The 23,634-nt window shown below is 41.5% G+C and overlaps 1 protein-coding gene across 2 annotated transcripts in view; it reads left to right on the forward strand.

Annotated features, from left to right (window-relative positions):
* The window catches only part of fbxw7 (F-box and WD repeat domain containing 7), a 133,813-nt gene that overhangs the window by 10,217 nt on the left and 99,962 nt on the right, over positions 1-23,634 (forward strand). The window contains exon 2 of one of the 2 annotated variants that reach the window (XM_046842882.1): positions 12,489-12,537. Coding sequence is in view for 1 of the 2 variants with exons in the window: in XM_046842881.1 (XP_046698837.1) it covers positions 22,606-22,710 (105 nt within the window). In the remaining variant the exon portion in view is untranslated. Of the gene's footprint in view, positions 1-12,488; positions 12,538-22,595; positions 22,711-23,634 lie in introns of those variants that run through there. The other variant, XM_046842881.1, reaches the window with a different exon arrangement.

The following is a 23,634-nucleotide window of genomic DNA, read 5'->3' on the forward strand; positions in this document are numbered from 1 at the left end:
TTTGGTTGAATGTGTACAACTCTTCACAAGCACACTCGAAAAGCTAATGAAACATCTTCCTAGAAGAGTGAAGGTTATTATAACAGCAAATGGAGACTAAATGTAGAATGGGAATGATTTGGATTTAATATTAGAAAGTAATCAGTGATTATCGTAAAACCCAGTGTATACATGGCACTACCTTTTTTATTATGATTTTTTTTCTTTGGCACTAAAAGACTTGAATTGCAATACTACTTTTGGAGAAGCAGAAACCCAAGAGAGACATTTGGATGAACGGTTTATGGTTTGGCACAATCCCTTTTTATTTGCTTCGAGGCTTCACGTTTGCGTCTGACCAGGTTTCCCAGACGCCATGCAAACACATTGTCTCTTAACAACGAACAAAACTGACTGGAGCTGCTTTCAGAGAGCATGTTGTGTATCGGGCTACGTCAACACCAATTCAGAGAAATTTAAAAACGGCGCTTTCATCTGCTTTTCAGTCAAGCAGATGAAAGTGCACCATCATGATGTTTAATTTATCAGGTTCTGACTTTATGGTATCAATAAGAAATGTTGTCTATTAGGTGAGCTCGGTAAAAAAAAAACAAAGTCCAAAAAACTGCATCCTGCATCATCATTTATAGTGTCGACTTTTCTTCGGCTCGTTTCCACAAGATGTCTGAAAACACGGAATTTCCTAACCGCACACACCTACAACGCCACTGGCTGCATATGAACGACCTGCCGAGCTTTCGGAGCGTTCGCCGACAAGGCGTCTGCCGTGGCTGTGCGGAGCAGAGATACTCGAGCGTTCCCACACTTCTCTCTTCCCGTTGTGGATCGATCTTGACAATGAAGGCCAGTGTGTGTCCTTCAGACATTTCAGAAAGCCCCGTCTTACCTTTTCCCGCCGCACTCAAAGAGACTCCTGTTCTCCCGATAGAGAAAGAGAGAAGAGTGTATGAGAAGTTTGAGTATCGCTAGTTTATTTTAGGAGTTCTAGACAGAGACGGGCGCCGAGGAGGAAAGACACACTGACTCTCTCTTCTCACACACACACGTGCGCACACACAATGTACATATATTGCTAGTGGTTGACCTGGTTAGTCTTAGATTTATGGTAATTACTATATAGGCATGTATGTGTTTTGTTTCATTTATTTTGTTTGTTGATCTCTAAGGAGACACACACAGTTCCAGATTAGGGGTGCAAATGTTCTGAAATTTGCAAGACGTGGAACTTTCGATGGGAATTAGTGCTAACAATTTTTCTGCGAAGTTGCAGGTTAGCCCGTAACAGCGAACTTAAATGTAGTTGAAAAAAATCTTGCAGGATAACTTTAATGCAATTTCAGTTAAATTTCTACCCTGCACTTTCATCAGTCACATGCACACAGCACACTTTCTGCATGGCCACTGAGGCCACGCCCCCTACATGCACTGTTCATTCTTTCAATACATAACACGCTTCTTGAATCCCGCACACAAAATAATGTCACAATCTTGTCCATCTTGGCGAGTGTTCATGCAAATTACATAAATATTGCATAGATTTGTTTAAAACTACCTTGTTCTGCGTGTAAGCTTTTGTGCAGAGAAATTATACTAACAATTGAATCTGTCAAAAATGTCAAATAAAAATAGAAGTCCATATTCGTTTGCATGCATGTCAGCTTCGGACCAAACATACATTTTGTTTGGTCAATGTTTGTGCAGTTCCAATTCCTGTAAATTCCTGGTAAGTTTCCTACTTTGAAAATTTCCAAAATTTCCCAGAAGTAGTTCTCATTCTCAGTTTCCAGAAATTTACCGGAAATGTCCCATCCCTTCATTAACTCTATTACAATTTTTATACCCTGAGAATATTTCTTGGAATTTGTGGCCACTTTTTCGAAATAACTGACTCGCCACACTGCCAAAAACTACTACTCGTTAAAGTCTCTCAGAAACATGAAGTCAAGCATCTGATCCTCAGTTATAAACTGCCAGTAACGTTTAACTTGGCTTTTGGGCACGACGCACGTGACAGATAGTGACCCTGAGCAATAACAACACCTCTTTTCAAGCGGATAAGTACAGGCCGTTTTCTTCATGACTTACAATACGCCTTCCAGTCAGAGACACATTTACGACCCATACTCGCTAATAAGATTTTTATAATGTTGAGAGTGGGACATTTTGTTTTGTAGGCCCTACAGAACATTTGTAGACCCTGGACCATCACACTCGTATGTGCTTGCCAAAGATCCCGCTTCAGAATGTACTCCTGCTGTGCTGCTTGTGCTATAAGTTTAAGGAAGGTTTACATGTGGGTGTGACGGAACAGTGTCCACATACATTTGCTCGTACGCTGTGTGCTAGATTTGTGCTATGTTTGCTACTTGAACACACTGCATTTAGGCCACACCCACAAGTGACAGCGACTTATTCTGTGTGTGAGTGCGTTTTTGTTTTGAATATTCATATACACACATTTAAACGATTTTTTTGGAGCCCATGGATCGTTTATAAAGACGAACCCATAACAAGCCCATGACCCCTAATGGTCCCCTAATGGTCCCCCGAGTTAACTTTCTGATAAAGCGACCAAAACGGGCTGTCAATTGATGGACGAAACAGACGATGTCTTTTTATCTTTTTAAAGTTGAAATGAAAGGTGATGTGGATAAACATTTAGTAAAACGATTCCTCATAATATTTTAAAGCCATGCTGTACAGAACGTCACACAAAGATTTAGGAAAAAAAAACGTAAACATTTATTTTGGATCAATAAATTGTAAAAAAAAAAAAAATAATAAAAAATAACTGCAGAAAGGCCACACCGCAGACAGGAGTTGCATTTCACGTGTCAGCAAATCAAACAAAATCGGTTAAATCACCCCGAATCGTCTTCGAACAGAATATACACCTGAACATATTCCAGACATTGTTACATATACAAACACCCCCTCGTGTGAAGGAGGGTTTTCCCGTCTGCACTTGCTATCTCTTTGTAGTACTCACTACACACAGCACGAGTGTGTGTTTCCTGTCTAGAAGAACCACACAGTGTTTTAACACGCTCCTTGAAGACAAACCATCTGATAACGATGTGTCTGTTTAATACCCCTGCTGTGTTTGCCTCTGAAATCCAGGACACAAAGAGAGGAGTGTGCTGTATTGTCCTTTTCTTGTGCACCGCTCTATCGTGCTCTCTCTCTCTCTCTCTCTCTCTCTCCCTCCCCTCCCCCTCTTCCTCGTTTTCTCCTGTTCATTTGGTTCCACATATTTTTTGTGTAACTGGAGCCTATTCTTTATCTCCTGATTGGGTGGCTGTAATTCAAACCTTGACTTGGCAGTGTCTCTCTTTAACACACACACACACACACACACACACACAGACTTGTACAGGTCTGAGATCAGTGGTATGTTTAGAGATGTTTAAATATGGGGCCTGCTGAAGATCGTGGAATGTATTTTGAAAGCACAATTAAAGAATACTGTCCAGTAAAGAAGCACTTCAATATTTACTATTTTAATACAGGATTGATGTCTTGTTTATAATTCTGTTTAGCACACCTGACTTTTATTCAGACTAGCGCATAAAGTTTGTATGTGTGTGTGTGTGTGCGCATATACAGTAGCGATCAAAATTTTAGAACAATTTATAAACAATTAAACAATTCTGAAATAATGTCATCTTTACTGCTCAACAGTTGGAGTTTTTGTCCTGTCTATACCATGCTACCAGAACACCTTTTCCACAAATTAACTAAGGCATTTAAAAAAAATATCATTATTTAGCAGAAAACACACTGATCAAAATTAGAGAGCAACAATGTCTATAGCATGGAAAAAGATTACAACAAAATGTTCTGAATGTTACAACACTCAGCAATTAGTAGGAAGTGTAGAGGCCTCTGCTCTGAATGACTTCAGCACATCTGCGGCGACAGGACAGCACTCGTCTCTCACACTGCTCTGGTGTGATTTTGGTCCACTCTTCTTCCAGTCTCCTCCACAGTTCGGTGACTGTAGTGGGTTCAGGACTCTGGGCAGGCCATGTCATTATTTCAATATTTTCAGTTTCAAGGAACTGCTTTACCCGTTTTGCTGTGTGACATGGAGCGTTGTCCTGCATGAACACTGCGGGCTGATTGGGTGATGAATGCAGGGAAGGAACCATATGTTGTTGAAGAAGGTTCTGATAAACATTTGCATTCACTCTGCCATGTAGCTGTAATAAGAGGCCCAACTCCTGCTGCAGAAAACATGCCCCAAACCATGACACTTCCTCCTCCACTTTTCACTGACTTCTTTACACACTTTGGGTTTAGTCTTTCTCCAGTTTGTCGCCGAACATAATGTTTTCCATCTGACCCAAATAAATTAAACTTGCTTTCATCACTGAAGTGAACTTTGGAACAGTTCTCCTCTGTCCACACAACATGCTTAGTCTAGCCTTTTGATTCTTTCTGCTAATGAGAGGTTTGGTCACTGCAGAGTGGGCTTTCAGTCCAAATGCTCTTAAACGTTGAGACACTGTATGACGAGACAGATCCTTACCCTGTTCAGCGCTGAACTGGTGAGCAATTCCAGCTGCAGTGTGGAAACGATTGCCCGTTGAGATCCTCTGCAGTATCCTGTCCTCTCTTGTATTTGTCTTCCGTGGACGACCAGCCTTCTTGGTGGACTTGAATGAGTTTGTGATGATGTAAAGATTCAATATTTTTGAAATCACAGATTTGGAACGACCAACTTGTCTTGCTATGGCTGATAGGGTCATCCCTTTGGCCTTCATCTGGACAACCTGCTGCCGGAGGCTTTCAGTCACTTTAGAACGGCCCACCATCTTGCAGAGTCAGTGAAACTGAAAGTTAGGCTGCAGGTTAAATAGGGGTTTACAGATAATCAAGAATATTAGCCCCAGTGCCAGATTAACACCAATAACTTGGGGGGTATCTGAAAGTGTTCTCAATATATATATATATATATATATATATATATATATATATATATATATATATATATATATATATATATATATATATATATATATATATATATATATATAATTATATAATCTCTCAGTGGCGGCTACTGGTCTGTCAGAGAGGGAAAGCTCATTTTCGGCCTACATCATAAAATTGTCTATTTATTTAAAAGTAAATTCTGCCCTACGTTCCTTTTCAAGAAAATGGTCTGTGACCCTGTCGGACCAACTAGGAGTCTTTTCAAGTGACTTGACCAGTGTCCTCTCAATGGCCAGCAGAGCTAGGCTGCTTAAACGGCCTTGGCCCATTGTGTTTCGGTGTAGGACTTGAGTCGCTTTAAACAGGAGAAGCTCCTTTCTACACCTGCAGATGTAGCTCAATTGTTGCCACTAATGAGAACAGTTTGTAAAGCTGAGGCATTGCACTGTCCAACTCCATGTCTTTAAGGAACACCAAGTAATCACACAGCTTTCCCCTGTTACCCTGCAAGTCCTGATCTGAATACAGGACTTGAAGTTCTGACCTCAGTTTTCCTGAATCAAAGTGATGGCCATGAATGAAGGAATGAATGAATGAATGAACGATCTAAAAAAAAAATATTAAACTCTGTAAAACTGAAACAAGGAATGTGGTGTATAATTGTGTGAAATGTATGATGAAAATCAAGCAATTTCGCCAAGCAAATATCAAAGAAATAGGTTGCAGCAGTTTTATTTCGACTGAACTTGAGAAATCCGCGATGGGACTGAGCGCGAATAGCTTCAGTGATTCCTTATAGTACAGAATCGCTGTCAGTCAAAAGGAGATGCAGTCTTTCGACAGACCCTCCAATCATCACGCAGAAGCTCGGAGTCCGGGCCAGCCCACTCCCATTCACCCCAGAGACGCTGAGCGTCCGTGGGCGGGACATAATCGCAGCGTTTATCCAATGACCGTCTAGTTTCGAAGCGCTGAAAAAAACCGTTCAAAGCAGCCCCATTGAAGTCAATGGACGCTGGGCTTCAATAGGAAATGCACTGTGACGCTGCGGGAATGTATGAGAAGGAAATCGAGTCAGCCGACCTGCTATGTAACTGATTCTGAACGAACTCGTCTTTGAGATGAACGTTTTCTAACGCATTTTTAGTCAATAAAATGTTAATACAATAGTACATATTTGACCATTAATTTTGTGACATTATAAGGAAGCCGAGCTTCCTTGCAGTCTTAAAGAAATCGCCTCTGATATATATATATATATATATATATATATATATATATATATATATATATATATATATATATATATATACACACACACACACACACACACACACACACACACACACACACGTGTGTGTGTGTGTGTGTGTGTTTATTTTTTTTCTCCTCCAAATATATCCTACATGTTAACTACATTGAACCTCGCAACACTTTCACTTTCTCTCTCCCTCTTTCTCTCTTCTAACACGAACTGTCATTTGGATGGATGGATTTGGACTGTAATTAATAACAGTCTACTACAATGGCTCAGGATCACAAGTTGCATTTAATCGCCGATCACTGCACACCTTAACATTGATGAACTGTAACGAATGGTCATTCAGTGCCACCCAGATGAGGACAGGTTTCCTTTTAAGTCTGCTGTCTCTGAGTTTCTTTCTTACACCATCTCAGGGAGATTTTCCTTACCACAGTCACCACAGACTCAGTCATAAGGGATAAACTTGGAATTATAAGGAACGAAATTACATTCTTTGGGACGATGTTCATTGGTAAAAGTGCTATAGAAATAAAAATGAATTGAATTGAATTGCAGATAGGAACTGAAGTGAGCGTAGAATTTAAATTCGGGGGATAAATGCATCCTAGTCCGGAGAATCTTTTTGATCTCGCTACCCAATTTGAAAATTGATCAAACCTCAGAATTTATTGCTTTCTGTCGTGACTGAAATCGGCATTTCTCTGCGCATTTTCGTGGTTTGTTGCTCACTAGTGCTCCAACAGTCCTGCATTTTCTTTAACCAGACTGTCTTCCTATTCCCACAGCTCCACTCACTTCTGTTTACACGCAGTCTTCTGATTGGCCTGCTTCAACAGCCCATAGGTGGGCAGGATGTCTGTTCTCCAGAATATCATGCCGCTAATATGGCCATCATTGCATTCGGTTCATTTTGCATTTCTGTCATGTTTTCCCACTTAGCTAAATAAGCACACAGACTTTTCCTTTAGCGTCTGGTGAAAACAAAATCTTCCTCATGCCAAGTGTTTACAGACTTTTGCCATATGGGGGGGGGGGAAACCCAGTCGCGATGTGATGTTTTCACAGACCCCATGGAGAGATGGAGGTGCTTGTAATCATACGCCCACCTGCTCCTGCACCTCATTTCTGTTTGGACACAGCTGCGATGTGCTCTGATGAAAAATATTCAGCCATTTGGCCTTTCAGATACGAGCAAATGATTCACCTGTTAGTGTTTGATGCACACAGGATGCGGCAGACCAGCTGATCTCCGCGGTGCTCACGGGCGATATATTATATACTAATATTTCCACTGAGATATGTGCTTAAGCTTATGAGTTTTTTTTTTTTTTTCCTCTATCTTGCACGTGGGTGAAAACGTCATCCATTAGTAGGTCAGCGATCTTCCTGTGCCACTTATTTACCTTTGGAGATCATAATCTCATAGAAGTCAGGCATCATTTCTGCTATATAACCAGTGTGACTGATGCATGTAGTCCTGAGTTTCAATTCCCCATTTCCTTCAGTTCCTATCTGCAGTTAGCGGGTGACGTTTTTCACCCACAGTCTGCGTTCCGATTCATCCCGAAGGGTTTCAGTAGGGTTGAGGTCGGATCTGTGACCGGTCAGATCTGTCTTAAAACTCAAAGTGAATGAAGGAATACAAAAAGAAGGAAGTCTGAGTAGAACAAAGTTGTATTCCTCATTGCAGTCATTGCAGGCTAAACCACCACTGGGCATCATTCAGCAGCTGATGCAACAGTATTTGCTTATTCACTTCCTGTCCTTTAGAGTTAATCCATACTACTGCTAATATCAGTGGAGAATATTGGGTGGACGACGCTTGGAAATAAAGGCGTTTTTGCATACAAGTTCGCACTATAATCTGTTTGAACACAGCAGCTGTTTCCCGATAAGGTCACTGTAATAAAATGATGTTTTCTAAATGCCTCCTGCAGCAGGAGAAATCGATAACGAGATGGTTATATAAACAATTTTGTGTAACACACCAGCAGGCAAAATGCACCAGACTAAACACTGCGTATACGAACACACCCCTAAAGGCACAAACAGGCAGCTTCTGGATGTTTGTAAAAATAAATGTTTGTAGTTCGAGGTCCCGATCCGGGACGTCTGATGCAGCGCGATCTCTTCATCTGTTCTCTTTCAATCGTCAGTAAGATGTTTCTGCACAGGAAAGCGTGTTTCCACGCTCTCCGATACAACTCGGGGCAAGATGCAGACTTTGCACACAAACAGAAACATCTGGAAGCACTCAGACAGTGGGGGAGAAGGAGAGGTGTAAACGTGTCTAGAGAGTAAAGCAGGATCAGATGTGCTGCAGCGCTTGCAGTCCAGCCAAAGAGACAAAAAGTCGAGAGTTCGATCTTGTTTGCTTAACGGCTGTTGCCGTTCTTCAAGGTCTCGTTCTCACAATCATACTTTAGTTTTTCTGCCTTTTTTTTTCTCGCTAGTCTTGTTTTATTACTTAAATGTACATGTTTCTGGGTCAAGGTTCCATATTCGGAGCCGTCTGTTCACTATGTTATAACGTATCAAGTTGCGCTAAACCACTTGATACTGCAGTGCCACTGAATCCCAGCATCTGAATGGTGTGGAGGCTGGGTTTATGTTCACACTTATCATTTCTATAGTGAGAAAACGAAGGAAAAGTGAAGGGGCTTTATACTTGTGACCTGTACTTTACAGTGCTGGTCGACCAGTTGATTGCTGGAATTATCGGCAAAAATCCAGATCGTTTTTCCCTCTTCCGGTTTGCTGTAATTAATTCACCGATGCTGCGTGCTGTTCGAGAGAGCGCTATACAGTCAACCCCTGATAATTTGCGGTTAGAAAAATCTACGGGTTCTCACACTAACAGCAAGTTGCGGATTATGTTTAAATTCAAGGGAATCCGCCGCGGGACTGAATGTTCAGGAACGTTACATTTTAAACTATGGAACTAAGGAATAACATAACTATGTTTTCACTAACAAATTTCATACATTTTAAAACACATTATTGTATTTTTACGTGTGATAGACAAAGCATATATGTCTATTACTTCACATTTTTAAAAGTTGCAGATTTTCGGAACTCGTCTTGTCCTGGGGGGGTCTTAGAACGTAACCCCCCACGAGTTCTGGGTGACCACTGTATGAATGAATATATTATTTCATTTAGCATGTCATGATTGTTTTTTTTTTTTTTTTTGGTGTATAAATTTCAGCTTTATTTTACATGGTGGCTTTTTTTTTTTTTTTGGTCCAGTATCCGCTTACAAACGATTGGATACCAGGATTTAAACCCCGACCTTCCATCAGTAACCCAGAGTTCCCACCTCCCGAGTAATTGGCCAACTGCCAATTAATGTTCCCAATCCGAAACTAATCAGGAGTTCTGTACAAAACCGTTTAATAGAAGGAGTCTCCAGTGTCAGAGCTTTTAAAACAACTGTAAAAGTTTGTAAAAAAAAACAAAAAAAACCCCAAAAAAAAAGGTGTGCAGTGATTCTTAGGCAAAGCAAAATTTGTGTTTGACCAGGTATTAAACCTTTGGACATGGAGTGGTTGGAGTTGATACAAACTAGAACAACGTATACAAAAGGTAAAAGGCAAAAGAGCATTGGGGGGTGTGGTGTGTAGGCCAGGACAGAGTTGTTCTGCAGCGAGTGCACGGCATAACGTAAGAAAAGGATGTAAGAAAAGGATGTAAGAAAAGGACGTCCCCTTTGCTATCAGTCGATTTGTCATTATTGAAAAGCACGTCGTGATCCATTAGAACTGCTTGATAAAGCCACTTTTGGATTCTGTGCTGATCTGATCAGGTATTCTACATCCAGGTTGTTCGATTCTCACAGAACCCAAATAGCTCAATGTGAAATAATAAGATGGTAAGAAACTATAAATGAGGCAGATTCTAAATATTTTCCGTTTAGAGAAAAAGAAATCAGTTTTTCAATCATAGTTATTTCATGTTTTATTTTTAATAAAGAAGTATGAATGCAGTGCCACGAGCCCATCGTAGAGGAAAGACCTCGTAATGATGAAGGGACGCGTAGCATCAGTGCGAATGTTTTTTTTACAAGATACGAGTGTTTGCGGAACGCGAATGTGCGTTTGTTTGAGAATTTTGCCTCTGCCATGTGGTTACGCTCTGTGAGGCTCCGTGTTACAGGTGTGCAGCCTGAATGTCCTTTCATTTTAGAATTTTTTTTTTTTTTTTTTTTTTTTTACATAGACACACATGCAGATTTTCCCTGTGTGTGTGTACATGCATTCTCAGAAACAGTTTCCTGGTTGTGCAAGTCAGAATCTTTTTGCTGAGAAAAAAAAAGTGATGTAACTTGTTTTGTGGTCCGAGTTCCTCGAGAGTCTTCCTGCAAAGCATGTGTTCTTATTTCTGTCTCACTCACTGACAGCTGTGACTTCTAGGGTCATGCCAGAGAGGGGGGGTGTGTGTGTGTGTGTGTGTGTGTGTGTGTGTGTGTGTGTGTGTGTGTTGCTGCGAGCTCATTGTTGCTAAACAGTTTACCCTTTCTCTAACTCCTCTTTGTCTCTCTCTTCTCTCTTTCTTTTGTTTTGATTTCCTCCTGGCTTACTGTCTCGTCTCCATTTTCTCTTTTTTTCCCCTTAAATTTTTCTGTTTTTGACTCTCTCTCTCTCTCTCTCTCTCTCTCTCTCTCTCTCTCTCTCTCTCTCTCTCTCTCTGTGTGTGTATTTTACTTTGTTTTCCTGTCTCTCATTGAGTTGATCTGTCTTCTCTTACATAGTCATGATCATCCGTCTTCCTGGTTCTGTTTATCTTCCTCTATTTCTTTTCTCTCTCTTTGTCCTTTTCTGTCTTTCTCTTGTTTTATCTGGTCACCAGTGTTATTTATTTTTTTTACCCCCTCTTTTCCTCTCTTGATGTTTCTCTGTTTTTGTTAACTTTCTTTTATATTGGTCATAATGTCAGTCATGTCTCTCTTGTTCTGTCTATCTCCTTCTTTTCCTCCTGGCCCTTCTCAACCTGCTCCCTACTCTCACCTCAAATCACAATATCATCCGCAAACATCATAGTCCATTAAGACTCCTGTCTGACCTCGTCTATTAACCATCACCACTGCAAACAGGAAAGGGCTTAGAGCCGGTCCTTGATGCAGTCCAACCTTTATCAATTTTTTTTTTTTACATTCTCTTTTTCCTCCTTGTTTTCCTTTCTTTCTTTGAGTCTTTCCACGTTATCTTGTTCATTAGTCTCTCTTGTTCTGTCCATCTCCTCTTCTTTCTTTTTCTGTCCGATTCTCTCTGACGAGACTCTTCTTTAATTTAATCCCTCTCTTGTTGCACTTTCTCTCTCTCTCTCTCTCTCTCACACACACACACACACTTACTCAGTCTCTTCCTGCCTTTCTTTTGATTTCTGTGCTTGTCTCTTCCTTTGTGTCCTTTTCTATCTTGGTCTGACTGCGTGTTTTTTATATATATATATATATATATATATATATATATATATATATATATATATATATATATATATATAATTTATAATATTTTTCTCTCACTCACTGTCTCTCTTTGGATTTTTATTGATTTCTATCCTGTCTGTGTGTCTGTTTCTGTCTTGTTTTGTCTGTTCTTTTTTTTCTATTCTCTTTTCCTCTCAATGTTTCATGTAGTGTTTGACTCAGTCTTTCATTATTTTTAGTCTTTTTCTCTTTCTTTTCCAGCTTATACTCTCTGTCTCTCTTTCTCACTCTGTCATGATGATCTCTCTTGTTCCATCCATCTCATTTTTCTGTCTTACTCTGCCATTTGGAGTCTTTCTGTCAATTTCTCCTTTCCCTGACAAGACGCCTCTGGTATAATTTCTCATGTTGCGCACTCTGTCTTGTTTCTCTCTCTCTCACACTCATCCTCTCTGTTGTATAAATATTAGCATCTGCTCCGGAGCTGACGTCAGAACATCTCTCTCTCTCTCTCTCACTCACACACACACACACACACACCTTCTTACCTGCAAGCTTCACACACGTCCCTGCATCAACGTGCCCTAAAGCACACACTCGCATCACTAATCATAAACACATGACCAGCTCCATCAGCACGGCGTGGGTGTGGCCCTGTAAAAGCCGACTCTCTATTTACGGATTTATGAAGCTTTTGAGCTTCGTGTCATTTTGCACCTAAACAGGATGTGAAACTAGACATGTTTATGATGACTTCCTGTCCTTCCTGCACCTTCTCTCTTCAGAGTGTGCAGGTTTTCGTCTCAAAGCGTCTGATCTCTGACCTCTAACAAATCTTTGTCCTTGTCTTGCTTGCAGGTCTGAGGGTTGAGCAGTGAGGCTCTCACCGTGGCCTGACGCTGGAATCGTAAGTTCTTCATTCACACGCCATACATGTTGCACTTCTTTACACCTCATGTGTGTGGAGTTGAAGGTGGCCTGAATAATGCATGGCACGTCACAATTTGCTGAATTAAGTGTAAACAGATAGCATGGGCGGAGGTGCTGTCATTGATGAATTTTTAAAGAGAGAGACAGAGAGAGAGAGAGAGAAAGAGAGAGGGGTAAAGAATATTTTATCATCAACAAGCGTCTAGCCGAGTGTGTAAGTGCTGCTGTGGCCTTGCGCTGCTTCTTTGCACCCACTTGAAGCTCATTCAGTGATTTCTTAACCTGGTGTTTATCCTCGCCTTTTGTCCGTTCAAGGTTTTGGAGGTAGTGTGTGTAAACAGGAAGTGCAATGTGATACCGAGGTAAACAGACACATGCGCGCCCACACACGCTCTCTCTCTCGCGCTCTCTCTCTCGCGCTCTCTCTCTCTTTCTCTCTCTTAGCTACGGGGAACAGAGAGCTGATTAGTCTTTTTTGGTCACTACTGTAGAGTGTCACTAGAGGGTGGTGTTGTGAAATTTACAGGACACACATTAGTGCTTCCAGTGTTCCTCTCTTCAAAGTGTGTAGCGTTTAATACTGTATACATCACACTCTGCTCACGTATTCAGATTATGTAACTGAATTTTACAATAATTCATGAATAATTTTTATTAAATTTATTTACATCCCTTTAGTCTATTTGTCTGGCTGACCATACAGTGTTCTGTCTGTTTCTGCTGATTGTTTGACTGTAGACGTTTTCTGATCGTTGGATGATTGATCGATCTGTCTGTATCGCAGTCTGTCTTCATATGTCTTCGTCTGCATAGCTGTCTGTACAGCTGTCTGGCTGCATGTCTATCAATTCATGTGTCTGCATGCACATCTGCTCAGGCTGCTTCATGTCTGTGTTTACATTTGTCTGTCTGCATGTCTTTCTATAGATCTCTTTACCTGCATGACTATCTATTAATCTGTATGCCTGTCTGTCTATGTACCTGTTTGTCCGTCTGCCAGATCTGACTGTCTGAATTCTGACCTGTCTGTCTTGTATCTTATTTACCTCTGGACCTTCATATTGTTCAAAAGTCTAAAAGCATTGTAACACGTTATGTATTTTTGCGTCGCACATCCGTATCTACTGTCTCTTTCTCCATTATGCAGGTCAGAAGCAGGTCAGTGTCATGACCTGGCATAAAAACATACTTTCTGTATTGTTTACGGAAGTCATGTCAGGTTTGTCTTTTGAGAATCACCTCAGTACACCTTTAACGGAGACCTTAATGATGTTTAATCTAAAACGTGTGAAATGTATTTGCAGGGTTTAATCGTGTGTAAACGTTGTTTATTGTTAAATGTTCTATACAAATAAAAGTGAATTGAAATTAATTGAACTTAAGGTGGATGTGGGACTGCATCAAGTATCGGCTCTGAGCCTTTTCCTGTTTGCAGTGGTGATGGACAGGTTGACAGACGAGGTCAGACAGAAGTCTCCATGGACTATGATGTTTGTGGATAATATTGTGATTTGTGATGAGAGTAGGGAGCAGGTTAAGAAGAGCCTGGAGAGGTGGAGGTACACGCTGGAGAGAAGGGGATTGAAAGTCAGTAGGAGTAAGACAGAGTACTTGTGTGTGAATGAGAGGGAAAGCAGTGGAGTGGTGCGGTTGCAGGGAGAAGAGGTGGAGAAGGTGGAGGAGTTCAGGTATCTGGGGTCAACAGTGCAAAGTAATGGAGAGTGTGTTAGAGAAGTGAAGAAAAGAGTGCAGACAGGGTGGAGTGGGTGGAGAAGAGTGATAGCAGGAGTGATTTGTGATAGAAGAGTATCTGCAAGAGTAAAAGGGAAAGTTTATAGGACTGTCGTGAGACCTGCAATGTTGTATGGTTTAGAGACAGTGGCATTGAGTAAAAGACAGGAGGTGGAGCAGGAGGTAGCAGTGCTGAAGATGTTGAGGTTTTCGTTAGGAGTGACGAGGATGGACAGGATTAAAAATGAGTTTATTAGAGGGACAGCGCATGTAGGACGTTTTGGAGACAAGGTGAGGGAGGTGAGATTGTTTGGATATGTGCAGAGGAGGGACATGAGGTATATCAGTAGGAGAATGCTGAGGATGGAGACACCAGGAAGGAGGCAAAGAGGAAGGCTAAGGAGGAGGTTTATGGATGTGGTGAGGGAAAACATTCAGGTAGTTGGTTTGAAAAAGGCAGATGTAGAGGACAGGGAGGTGTGGAGACGGATGATCCGCTGTGGCGAACCCTAATGGGAGAAGCCGAAAGAAGAAGAAGAATCGTGTGTGAACAAAATGCACAGTCCCCATACTCGTGTTAGATTTTTTTTTCCACTAAAAGGTTAATATTTTTGTACTCATCATGTACATCAAAGCTTTAGGCTTCGTTTTATGGTCTTTTATCGTTCATGTGCTCCAGCTGTGTGGTGTTTTGTTTCCTTCGGCCGCACCATTGTTGAAAGAACGTGTTCACAATCTTGAAGAATGGATATGCTGGATATAATGACATCGAAACTTTATCTATGGTGGTGTCGTTTTTTCTTTCTCCCTCCCCCCCCCTCTTGCTGTATGAGAAATTGCTCAAACTTAACACATTTGTGCTTGTAGATGTGAATTGGTTTCATGCTGCAATGGTTATTAGTTGATTGTATTGTTTGAAGGTGCTACATTTCCTTTGTTTGGCATTTTTAGTCTCTAGTTTGTTTCTGCTTTTCTTCTGTTGCACTCCTGAGCCGTGGTTTATGTTTGCGATCTGTTCATGTTTGTGGTGCTAGTAGACTCCATTCATCTAAACAGATATATGCTGGATCAATGGTGTGTTAGCATGCGTTACATTGGGGCAACATCCTGACTCTCACTTTACTCTGCTCCCACCAGTGAAGATCAACACTTCCTGAATAATAACTGCATGCTCATCAGGGTACACTTCCTGTTTACACCATATATACGCCAATCAGGCATAACATTATGACCACCTGCTTAATATTGCGTTGGTCCCCCTTTTGCTGCCAAAACACTTCTGAGCCATCGAGCATTAACAGCACTTCAGCAGTTTGAGCTACAGGAGCTCGTCTGTTCGATCGGACCACACGGTCCAGCCTTCACTCCACATGTGCATCAGGGAGCCTCGGCCGTCTACGACCCTGTCGCTGGTTCACCACTGTTCTGGAGCACTTTTTATAGATGCAGACCAGGAACATCCCACAAGAGCTGCAGTTTTGGAGATGCTCTGACCCAGTCGTCTAGACATCACAATATGTCAAACTCGTTTAAATCCTTACGCTCGCCCATTTTTCCTGCTTTTAACACATCAGTTAATTAAGGATAAACTGGTCACTTGCTGTCTAATATATCTCACTCACTAACAGGTGTCATGATGAAAAGATAATCAGTGTTATTCACTTTACCAGTCTTAATGTTCTAATGTCATAATGTTCTGCCTGATCAGTGTATGTATGTAATGGATGAAGAGCTGGTAAAAGTTCAAAATGGTACACAGTTTTCAACGAAATAGAGATTTCTGCATAAAAGTCTTTCGTCAGCCGTGTAGGCAGAGCGATTCTATGTTTTAAATATAGACACAAATAAAATCCTCAGTGTCATCGCGAAGTCTTGCCAACCTGCCTCGTTTTTCTGACTGCTTAGTTTGTTTTGAATTATGACCCTTGCCTTGTTTATTGTTGAATATTTTCATATTTAGACAAGTCATTTTTTGAAAGAAACACAGGGCTGAATAAGAATATTTTGAGCAATAAGTCTTGCCAACTTGCCTTGTCATTTCCCAAACCACATCTTTAGACAATTCTGATGATCGCCTTGTTTAAAGATACGCATTTTTTAACACCATTTTTTAACGATAATAGCATTAATAACAGCGGTGAGATTTAGAGGCCGACCGATTCATCGGTTTTGCTGATTAATCTGCACTGGTAGTTTCTAGCTGGAACAATTGTTTATCAGCCAAAATGTATACCCATAGTTGTTCAGGGTGGTGTCCTTTAAATGAGCAGATGAAAACGTCTGCTGTCATTACGAAAGCGCCCTCTAGAGGCGAATCACTGATGCCAACTGCTGTTAGTTTTTACTTCTTTGTTTTACTATTTTGTTTCAGGTTTTTTATTCAGTATTTATTTGAATCTGTTTAATCGGCCACTGTTTTTGTAATTTAACTAATTTAATCACTTGATTAATTGGCTACCGGTACGATATCAGTAAAATCCACTATCGGCTGACCTTTAGTTACAATCATCCTAAATCTCTGTGTCACGTGCCTGATGACTGCGAACAAGAATCCTTTATACTGATGGCGCTCGATATGGAGTTTGGTTGTAGCTTTTTCAGCGTGACTATGCTGAACGCTTTTTAAAAGCCTCTCTCTCTCTCTCTCTCTCTCTCTCTCTCTCTCTCTCTCTCTCTCACACAAACACTTATCCTTGCTGATCGATAGAAAAGCATGGTGCTGACACTGTGGAAAGCAATATTCATAAATAATGAACGCCTCAGCCTTTCACCCCGTCTCTCATTCCTTCTGTCGAAGGAACTTACAAAAACCACAGAAACTGAGACTGCTTGCATGCATGAACTTCAACTTCGAGGCAAATGACCTTTGACCTTGAACAGCATAATTTGTAGGCCACGGTATGGCCAAAATGTATTGACACCTGACTTTTCCAGCCATATGTCGCCCTTCCCCAAACTGTTACCACAAAACCAGAGGTAGACAATTATTTAGAATGTCTGATGCAGCAGCACTCAATTTTCCTACACTTGTTCCAGAAGACCCAAAATTGTTTTAGCATGACAAGAACCCTGAGAACAAATCTCCATGAAGCTTGGAAGTGGAAGACCTCCTGCTATTTAGCTCCGATCTCAAGCCTATTGAATACCTTTAGGATGAATGTGAACACTTACTGCACCCCAGGCCTCCTCACCGCACCTACCTGACTTTAACAACACTCTTGTGGATGAATGAGCTCAAATCTACACAAGCACACTCCAAAATCTAGTGGAACATCTCTCCAGAAGAACCGCAAACAGGGAGCGAATGTGGAACAGGAAGTTCAAAAAGCGCACGATCAATCTTATGGGCAGGTGTCCACAAACTTTTGACACTTTGTTGTCGTTTCATGAGTCCAACAATATCCAGATGACGAGTGTCCAGAAAAAAAAAACAAACGACCATTTTGCTTTTGCATTTACTTTAGCCTGCTGATGTTTTGCACTGTGTTGATAATTAGCTGCATTAGTGTTTACCCCAGGAAGCCTTTCTTTCAGAATCTTTTTAGCCGCCCCCTTGTCCCCCTCCCCCTTTTTTTTTTTTTTAGCTCAAACCAACACTATCCCACTCATTATTCTTCTCCTCTATCTCAGCCCTCACCTTGAGCTGCGCTAACTGCAGTTGATTCCGTGCGAGTCTGGATTTTGTGCTACAGCGCGTGTCCTGTGCGACACTCGACTGAGCAAAACCCACTGGCTGCATACTGAGTAGGCAGGCTACACCTATCAAAAGGGACTCTAAACTCTCCTGGGAGAAATTGGGGATGATTCTGTGGCATTACAGTGGTTATGGAGTGTAGAATTCACTAATGGGGGCACGTTTTGCTCTTTCCTGACAGACTACTTTTAAACATTTGATGTGCAATGAGCCGCTAGTCGAATATACAACAAATAATTTAATTCACCAGCCCAGCGGGAAAGTAAAGACTCTAATGTAGTAACAGAGACTCAGGTTATCTATACGATTGGTTTGATTGAAGCATGACAGGGTTTTTTTGACACTGTATGGAAACCGCATAATAAAAAAAACAAGCCACGTTAAAGGGCGTGTTTATTTTTGAAAAAAGGTTTTGCTACCCCTAATAATGTTTTTTTTTATAGAAATATCTATCGAGAACAATGTTTTTTTTCTCTGGTCTCCCATATTTACAAATCATGGCAGCTGGTGGCCAATTTGATGGCAGTTTATTATTGTTTTTGGCCCATATGTTTGGCTGATCCTCTGATTCCCCCATTTCATCTCATGAAATCGAACAGTTAGTTAATACGAGATACAGATAATTGCTTAAGCATTAATTGAACGTACCCACCTGTAACAAACTGGTTGAAGGCTCGCTAACAATACAGTTCCAAAGAGTTACTTGTTTTCTTTGTCCAAATGTTCTTCTCATTCTCTCTCCAAAAGTAGCATCATTTTTAACCAATGAAATATATGAAACTAGATTAAGAACGAAGGATAAGAACTTAAAGCCCCTCGCACCAAGCCGACGGTCGGAGTGTCGGGGAGTTTATGAGCGTCGGTTTTCCTTTGTTTTTTTGCTGCTTTCCACACAGTTGGCTTCTGTCAGACGACGTCAGCTGTTTTGTTTTCTCTTCCCCTGTCGTTTCTGCATGTTTAATTGGAGGCGGAGCTCATCGGCGAGGAAGAGAAACGATCGGTTATCCAGCTTAACAAACGCTTAAAAAAAAATGGAAGCAAACAATGACTGAGTAACGGGGAAACGCACACTTGTCATTCTTGCAACGTGATTGTAAAAAGCTAAATGAAGCAGTTAATAATGATTGCGACAGGTGTAGATGCTTGATTAATATATTTACAGTTCCAGCGCTTCCTGTTTCCCTGTTTGGGTGCTGAATACAAACTACTGCTACCCGCTGGTATGGTCGGGTTTGATTCTCTCACGTAATCACAGAACGTACATGCCTGGCCACTAATTAGCCTAATTTGCAGAACAACCTGCTGATGCCCATTAATTAAAATATGCCAAAAATCGTCCAGCCGGTCGACCTCTGTCTCAGTCAGACAACTTCAATTACAAAAATATAAAACTTTCTGGCCTTTTCCCTTTAGAGACTGTGTGAAATGGTCTTTTGGGTTCATCAGCTTTTTTACAGGGACATATACTAAATTTGATGTGGATAATTATAATCATAATTACAATAACAATAATGCACTTTTTCAACAAGATTTTGGAAGGTGAGAGGATGCCTAAGGAATGAAGGAGGAGTGTGCTGGTACCGATCTTTAAGAATAAGGGAGATGTGCAGACCTGCAGTAACTACAGGGGAATTAAGTTGATCAGTCACACCATGAAGTTATGGGAAAGAGTAGTGGAAGCCAGGCTGAGAGAAGAGGTGACCATCTGTGAGCAACGGTATGGTTTCATGCCGAGGAAGAGCACCACAGAAGCATTATTTGCTTTGAGGATGTTGATGGAGAAGTATAGAGAAGGTCAGAAGGAGTTGCATTGTGTGTTTGTGGATTTAGAGAAAGTGTACGACAGGGTGGAGAGAAAGTTGTTGTCTCTGAATGGGAGTCTCAATGGACTATGATGTTTGCGGATGATATTGTTATTTGTGGTGAGAGTAGGGAGCAGGTTGAAAAGAGCCTGGAGAGGTGGAGGTAAGTGCTGGAGAGAAGGGGAATGAAAGTCAGTAGGAGTAAGACAGAGTACATGTGTGTGAATGAGATGGAGGGCAGTGGAGTGGTGCGGTTGCAGGGAGAAGAGGTGGAGAAGGTGGAGAAGTTCAGGTACCTGGGGGTCAACAGTGCAAAGTAATGGAGAGTGTGTTAGAGAAGTAAAGAAAAGAGTGCAGGCAGGGTGGAGTGGGTGAAAAAGAGTGATAGCAGGAGTGATTTGTGATAGAGTATCTGTGAGAGTGAAAGGGAAAGTTTATAGGACTGTCGTGAGACCTGAGATGTTGTATGGAATAGAGAAAATGGCATTGAGTAAAAGACAGGAGGTGGAGCTGGAGGTAGCAGAGCTGAAGCTGTTTAGGTTTTAATTGGAAGTGATGAAGATGGACAGGATTAGAAATTAGTTTATTAGAGGGACAGTGCATGTAGGATGTTTTGAAGACAAGGTGAGGAAGGCGAGATTAAGATGGTTTGGACATGTGCAGAGGAGGGACATGGGGTATATCGGTAGGAGAATGCTGAGCATGGAGCCACCAGGAAGGAGGAAAAGAGGAAGGTCAAGGAGGAGGTTTATGGATGTGGTGAGAGAAGGCATTCAGGTAGTTGGGGTGAAAGAGGCAGATGTAGAGGACAGGGGGGTATGGAGACGGATGATCCGCTGTGGCGACCCCAAAGCTGAAAGAAGACGACGATAAATATACACTTTCTTGGTGCTTTGCTTTTAGCAAGTGAATTGCTTTATTGCAGAGTAATGATTAGTTATGGATGACTGGGGGAGTCCTTGAGTTATTTATTTATTTATTTATTTTTTACAAAAAGAAAGCACCTGCTTTTGGTGTTTCCTTTAGACATAATAAAAGATAAAAACGGTGGACTCAGAAATCTGTTCACCACATGACTTTTGTCTTGCTCTGCTCTGTACCAGTGATAGCAGTTTTCTATCCAAAACCACTCATTTACCCCATACAGCTCTGTCTAAATTCATATTAGCAGAACATTAGGTCCTGCTGTTTTCCTTTATCGTGCAAGGTGATCTGTCTGGTTATTATTCGCAGCCTATTTATAGCAAACTGGCCTGTTGCCTGGAGCCGTGGCGCCTGATATGGGCCCCCGAAACGCAAGCCGATTGCACACAGCAGCTGCCCCCCTCTTTTCTTGCCCAATGGGGCAAAGTCTTCATCAGCGTCTCCATATAAGCCCTGATTGCGATTTGCTGATGAATTGGATGATTTGCATATCTTCCACAAGGCTCCCGGGAGTCCCTAACTGGCGACTAATCAACTTTGAGTGCCTGAGATCACCGCTTTGAGAAGTGATGGAGATATCGAGCGAGATTTGAAAGTACAAGTTCGTAAACGTAAAAGAGAATGAAGTAGATGTCTAAAAGTGTTATATATATATATATATATATATATATATATATATATATATATATATATATATATATATATATATATATATATATATATATATATATATATATATATATATATTATTTATTTTTCTTTCTTTCTATAATTGACTTGTTGGCTTGATCTTATTTGTGCTTTTTTTTCTTTTTTTTCCCTTTCTTTTTCTCCCTTGACATACTGGCAACCAAGTGGCCTTTCAGCAAAACTGTGAGCACATCTAAAGCAATTTTATGCCACTTTTGTAATTTCTTTCCCCCACTTAGGATAATTTGTTCGTTCCACGCCTCAGAATAGTATCGATTCTGCATAAGTTGTTTTATTGCAACTATTTTTCAGCTTTGAGACAAAGCAGCTTAGATCCCAAACTGAATTTATGGTCGACCTTCACCCGACCATCTAATCTGCACACGTGTAACTTGCCTATAACTCGAGGTGTGTAAAAGGTACACTAATCATTTTCAAAAGTTTGCAGGCATCTTTGTGACATTTCCAACAACATTAACACCAGACTCCTGCAGGCGGCGGTGGAAAGAAAAAAAGCAATATCCTTGATTGTGTCTCACTGGAGCCAGCTCATGGCCAGAGACCAGAGTGAGAAAAGCAGAGCGAGGGAGAAAAAGGTGGGAGGGGCTTGCAGAGAGGCCGGATGACAAGATGCTTGGAAGAGCAGTGTGTATTGGGGACGAGAGAGAGAGAGGATGCTAGACGGATGAGAGGAGACTGTGGAGAGCATCGCTAGTGCCTGAGAGATAAGTGAAGGGAGGGGGAGGGAGGGAGGGCGAAAGTGGAAGTGGCGCTTTTTTTTCGTTCTTTATTTGTGGAAGCAGCACTTACCGGCTGAGATCAGCTTCCTGCTACAAGTGCATCTTCATGCGTAGGTGCGTCGGGTTTCTGCGGGACTCGATCTGGTCTCGGCATTGGCGAGGCTTTTAGAAAGTTGCCGTAGAGTTGCTAGGAATGTAGAAAGATACGTTTTCGAGTCGGCCTCGACTCTCTGATATGGCAGCTTACTTCTGTATTTAACCTTCGACTCTTTCTAAAGAACGATCCGTCGTCGTGATCACATGAACTCTCGGAAGTTTTCCGAGCAACTTCCACCTTGCCAAAAAGAAGTTGTTTAATTCTAGGCGTTCCTCCTTGGATTATATCTTCCCGTCTTGGCCTGTCTCTTCGGCTCCTGATGAGTGAGTCAATGTGTGGCTGTGGCTGTAGCTTCATTTCCTCGCTAATGAAGAGGCTCGGTCGCACAACCTGCTGCTCGGACCTGCTGTCCTGCAGCCACACGTCAGAACATTTGCAGCGTCTGGCTAACGGCTGCCCACCCCAGCGCAAGGTAATCCTGTCAGGTTTGGTCAGGGGGACTCTACTCTGGTTTTGGTTACTCTCGTTCTAACTGGTGATGATGATCCCATTTAGTTGATGCTATTTAAAAAAAATGTTTACTAACAATGAGTTGATCTCAATGCTCTATAGATCCATCTTCTCGATCGTTCTGCTCCATTTACTCCTGTAGGAGACACTAAAGTTTTACCGCTGATGATCTAACATCTATTATCCTACACTACATATCAAATATTCCTAGCACTAGTGCCAGTATCGATTTTTACTGCTTTTATTGGCTTTGCCAGCTTGGCCTTCAGACTTTCAGCTTCTGTGGTTTAAAAAGGCTTCGCATTGACAAGCACTCTCTGATTTCACCAAGCATGTCTGACCTTGCAGTGGTGTTGTATTTTTTTTCTTTCAGATTTTATTTGTCCATTGGCCAGACCTGCGAGAATATTTAAGTGTACAATAATTGATTTTGTAATGGAACCAGGTGATTTAAAGGCTGCCTTGCTGCCTTGACAACCACAGCATCCACTTTGATTTGGATAGCGTTCTGAATGTGTTTTTTTTTTTTTTTTCTTTTCAAAAGACGCTCTCCTCTTCATCCTCCTCCTTAGTCCTCCGCTTCTGTTTCGTTGCTCGACGAGTCGACTAAAACAGATAAGTGGAAGAAGTCTTTAAATCTATGAACTTGCTGAGCCGTTTTCCCGCCGTACCATTTTCTCGAAGGCCCGACGTGTTTAATGTTCCATTTAACACGGAGCCTCTCAGGATCTCACATAATACTCGTGAAGAGGTCATGGCGGCTTGACATTTCGGTTTCGCTGAGCAGTGGCGTCCTGCGTTGCTAACGCCGCACTATTCCGACACCCTATTCAGGGCCAGCTAATGGTTCAGAACGAAGATGAGTGGGCTGTGCTCGAAATCTCTA

The sequence above is a fragment of the Silurus meridionalis genome, chromosome 28 (assembly GCF_014805685.1).
Source record: "Silurus meridionalis isolate SWU-2019-XX chromosome 28, ASM1480568v1, whole genome shotgun sequence".
Classification (NCBI taxonomy): Eukaryota; Metazoa; Chordata; class Actinopteri; order Siluriformes; family Siluridae; genus Silurus; species Silurus meridionalis.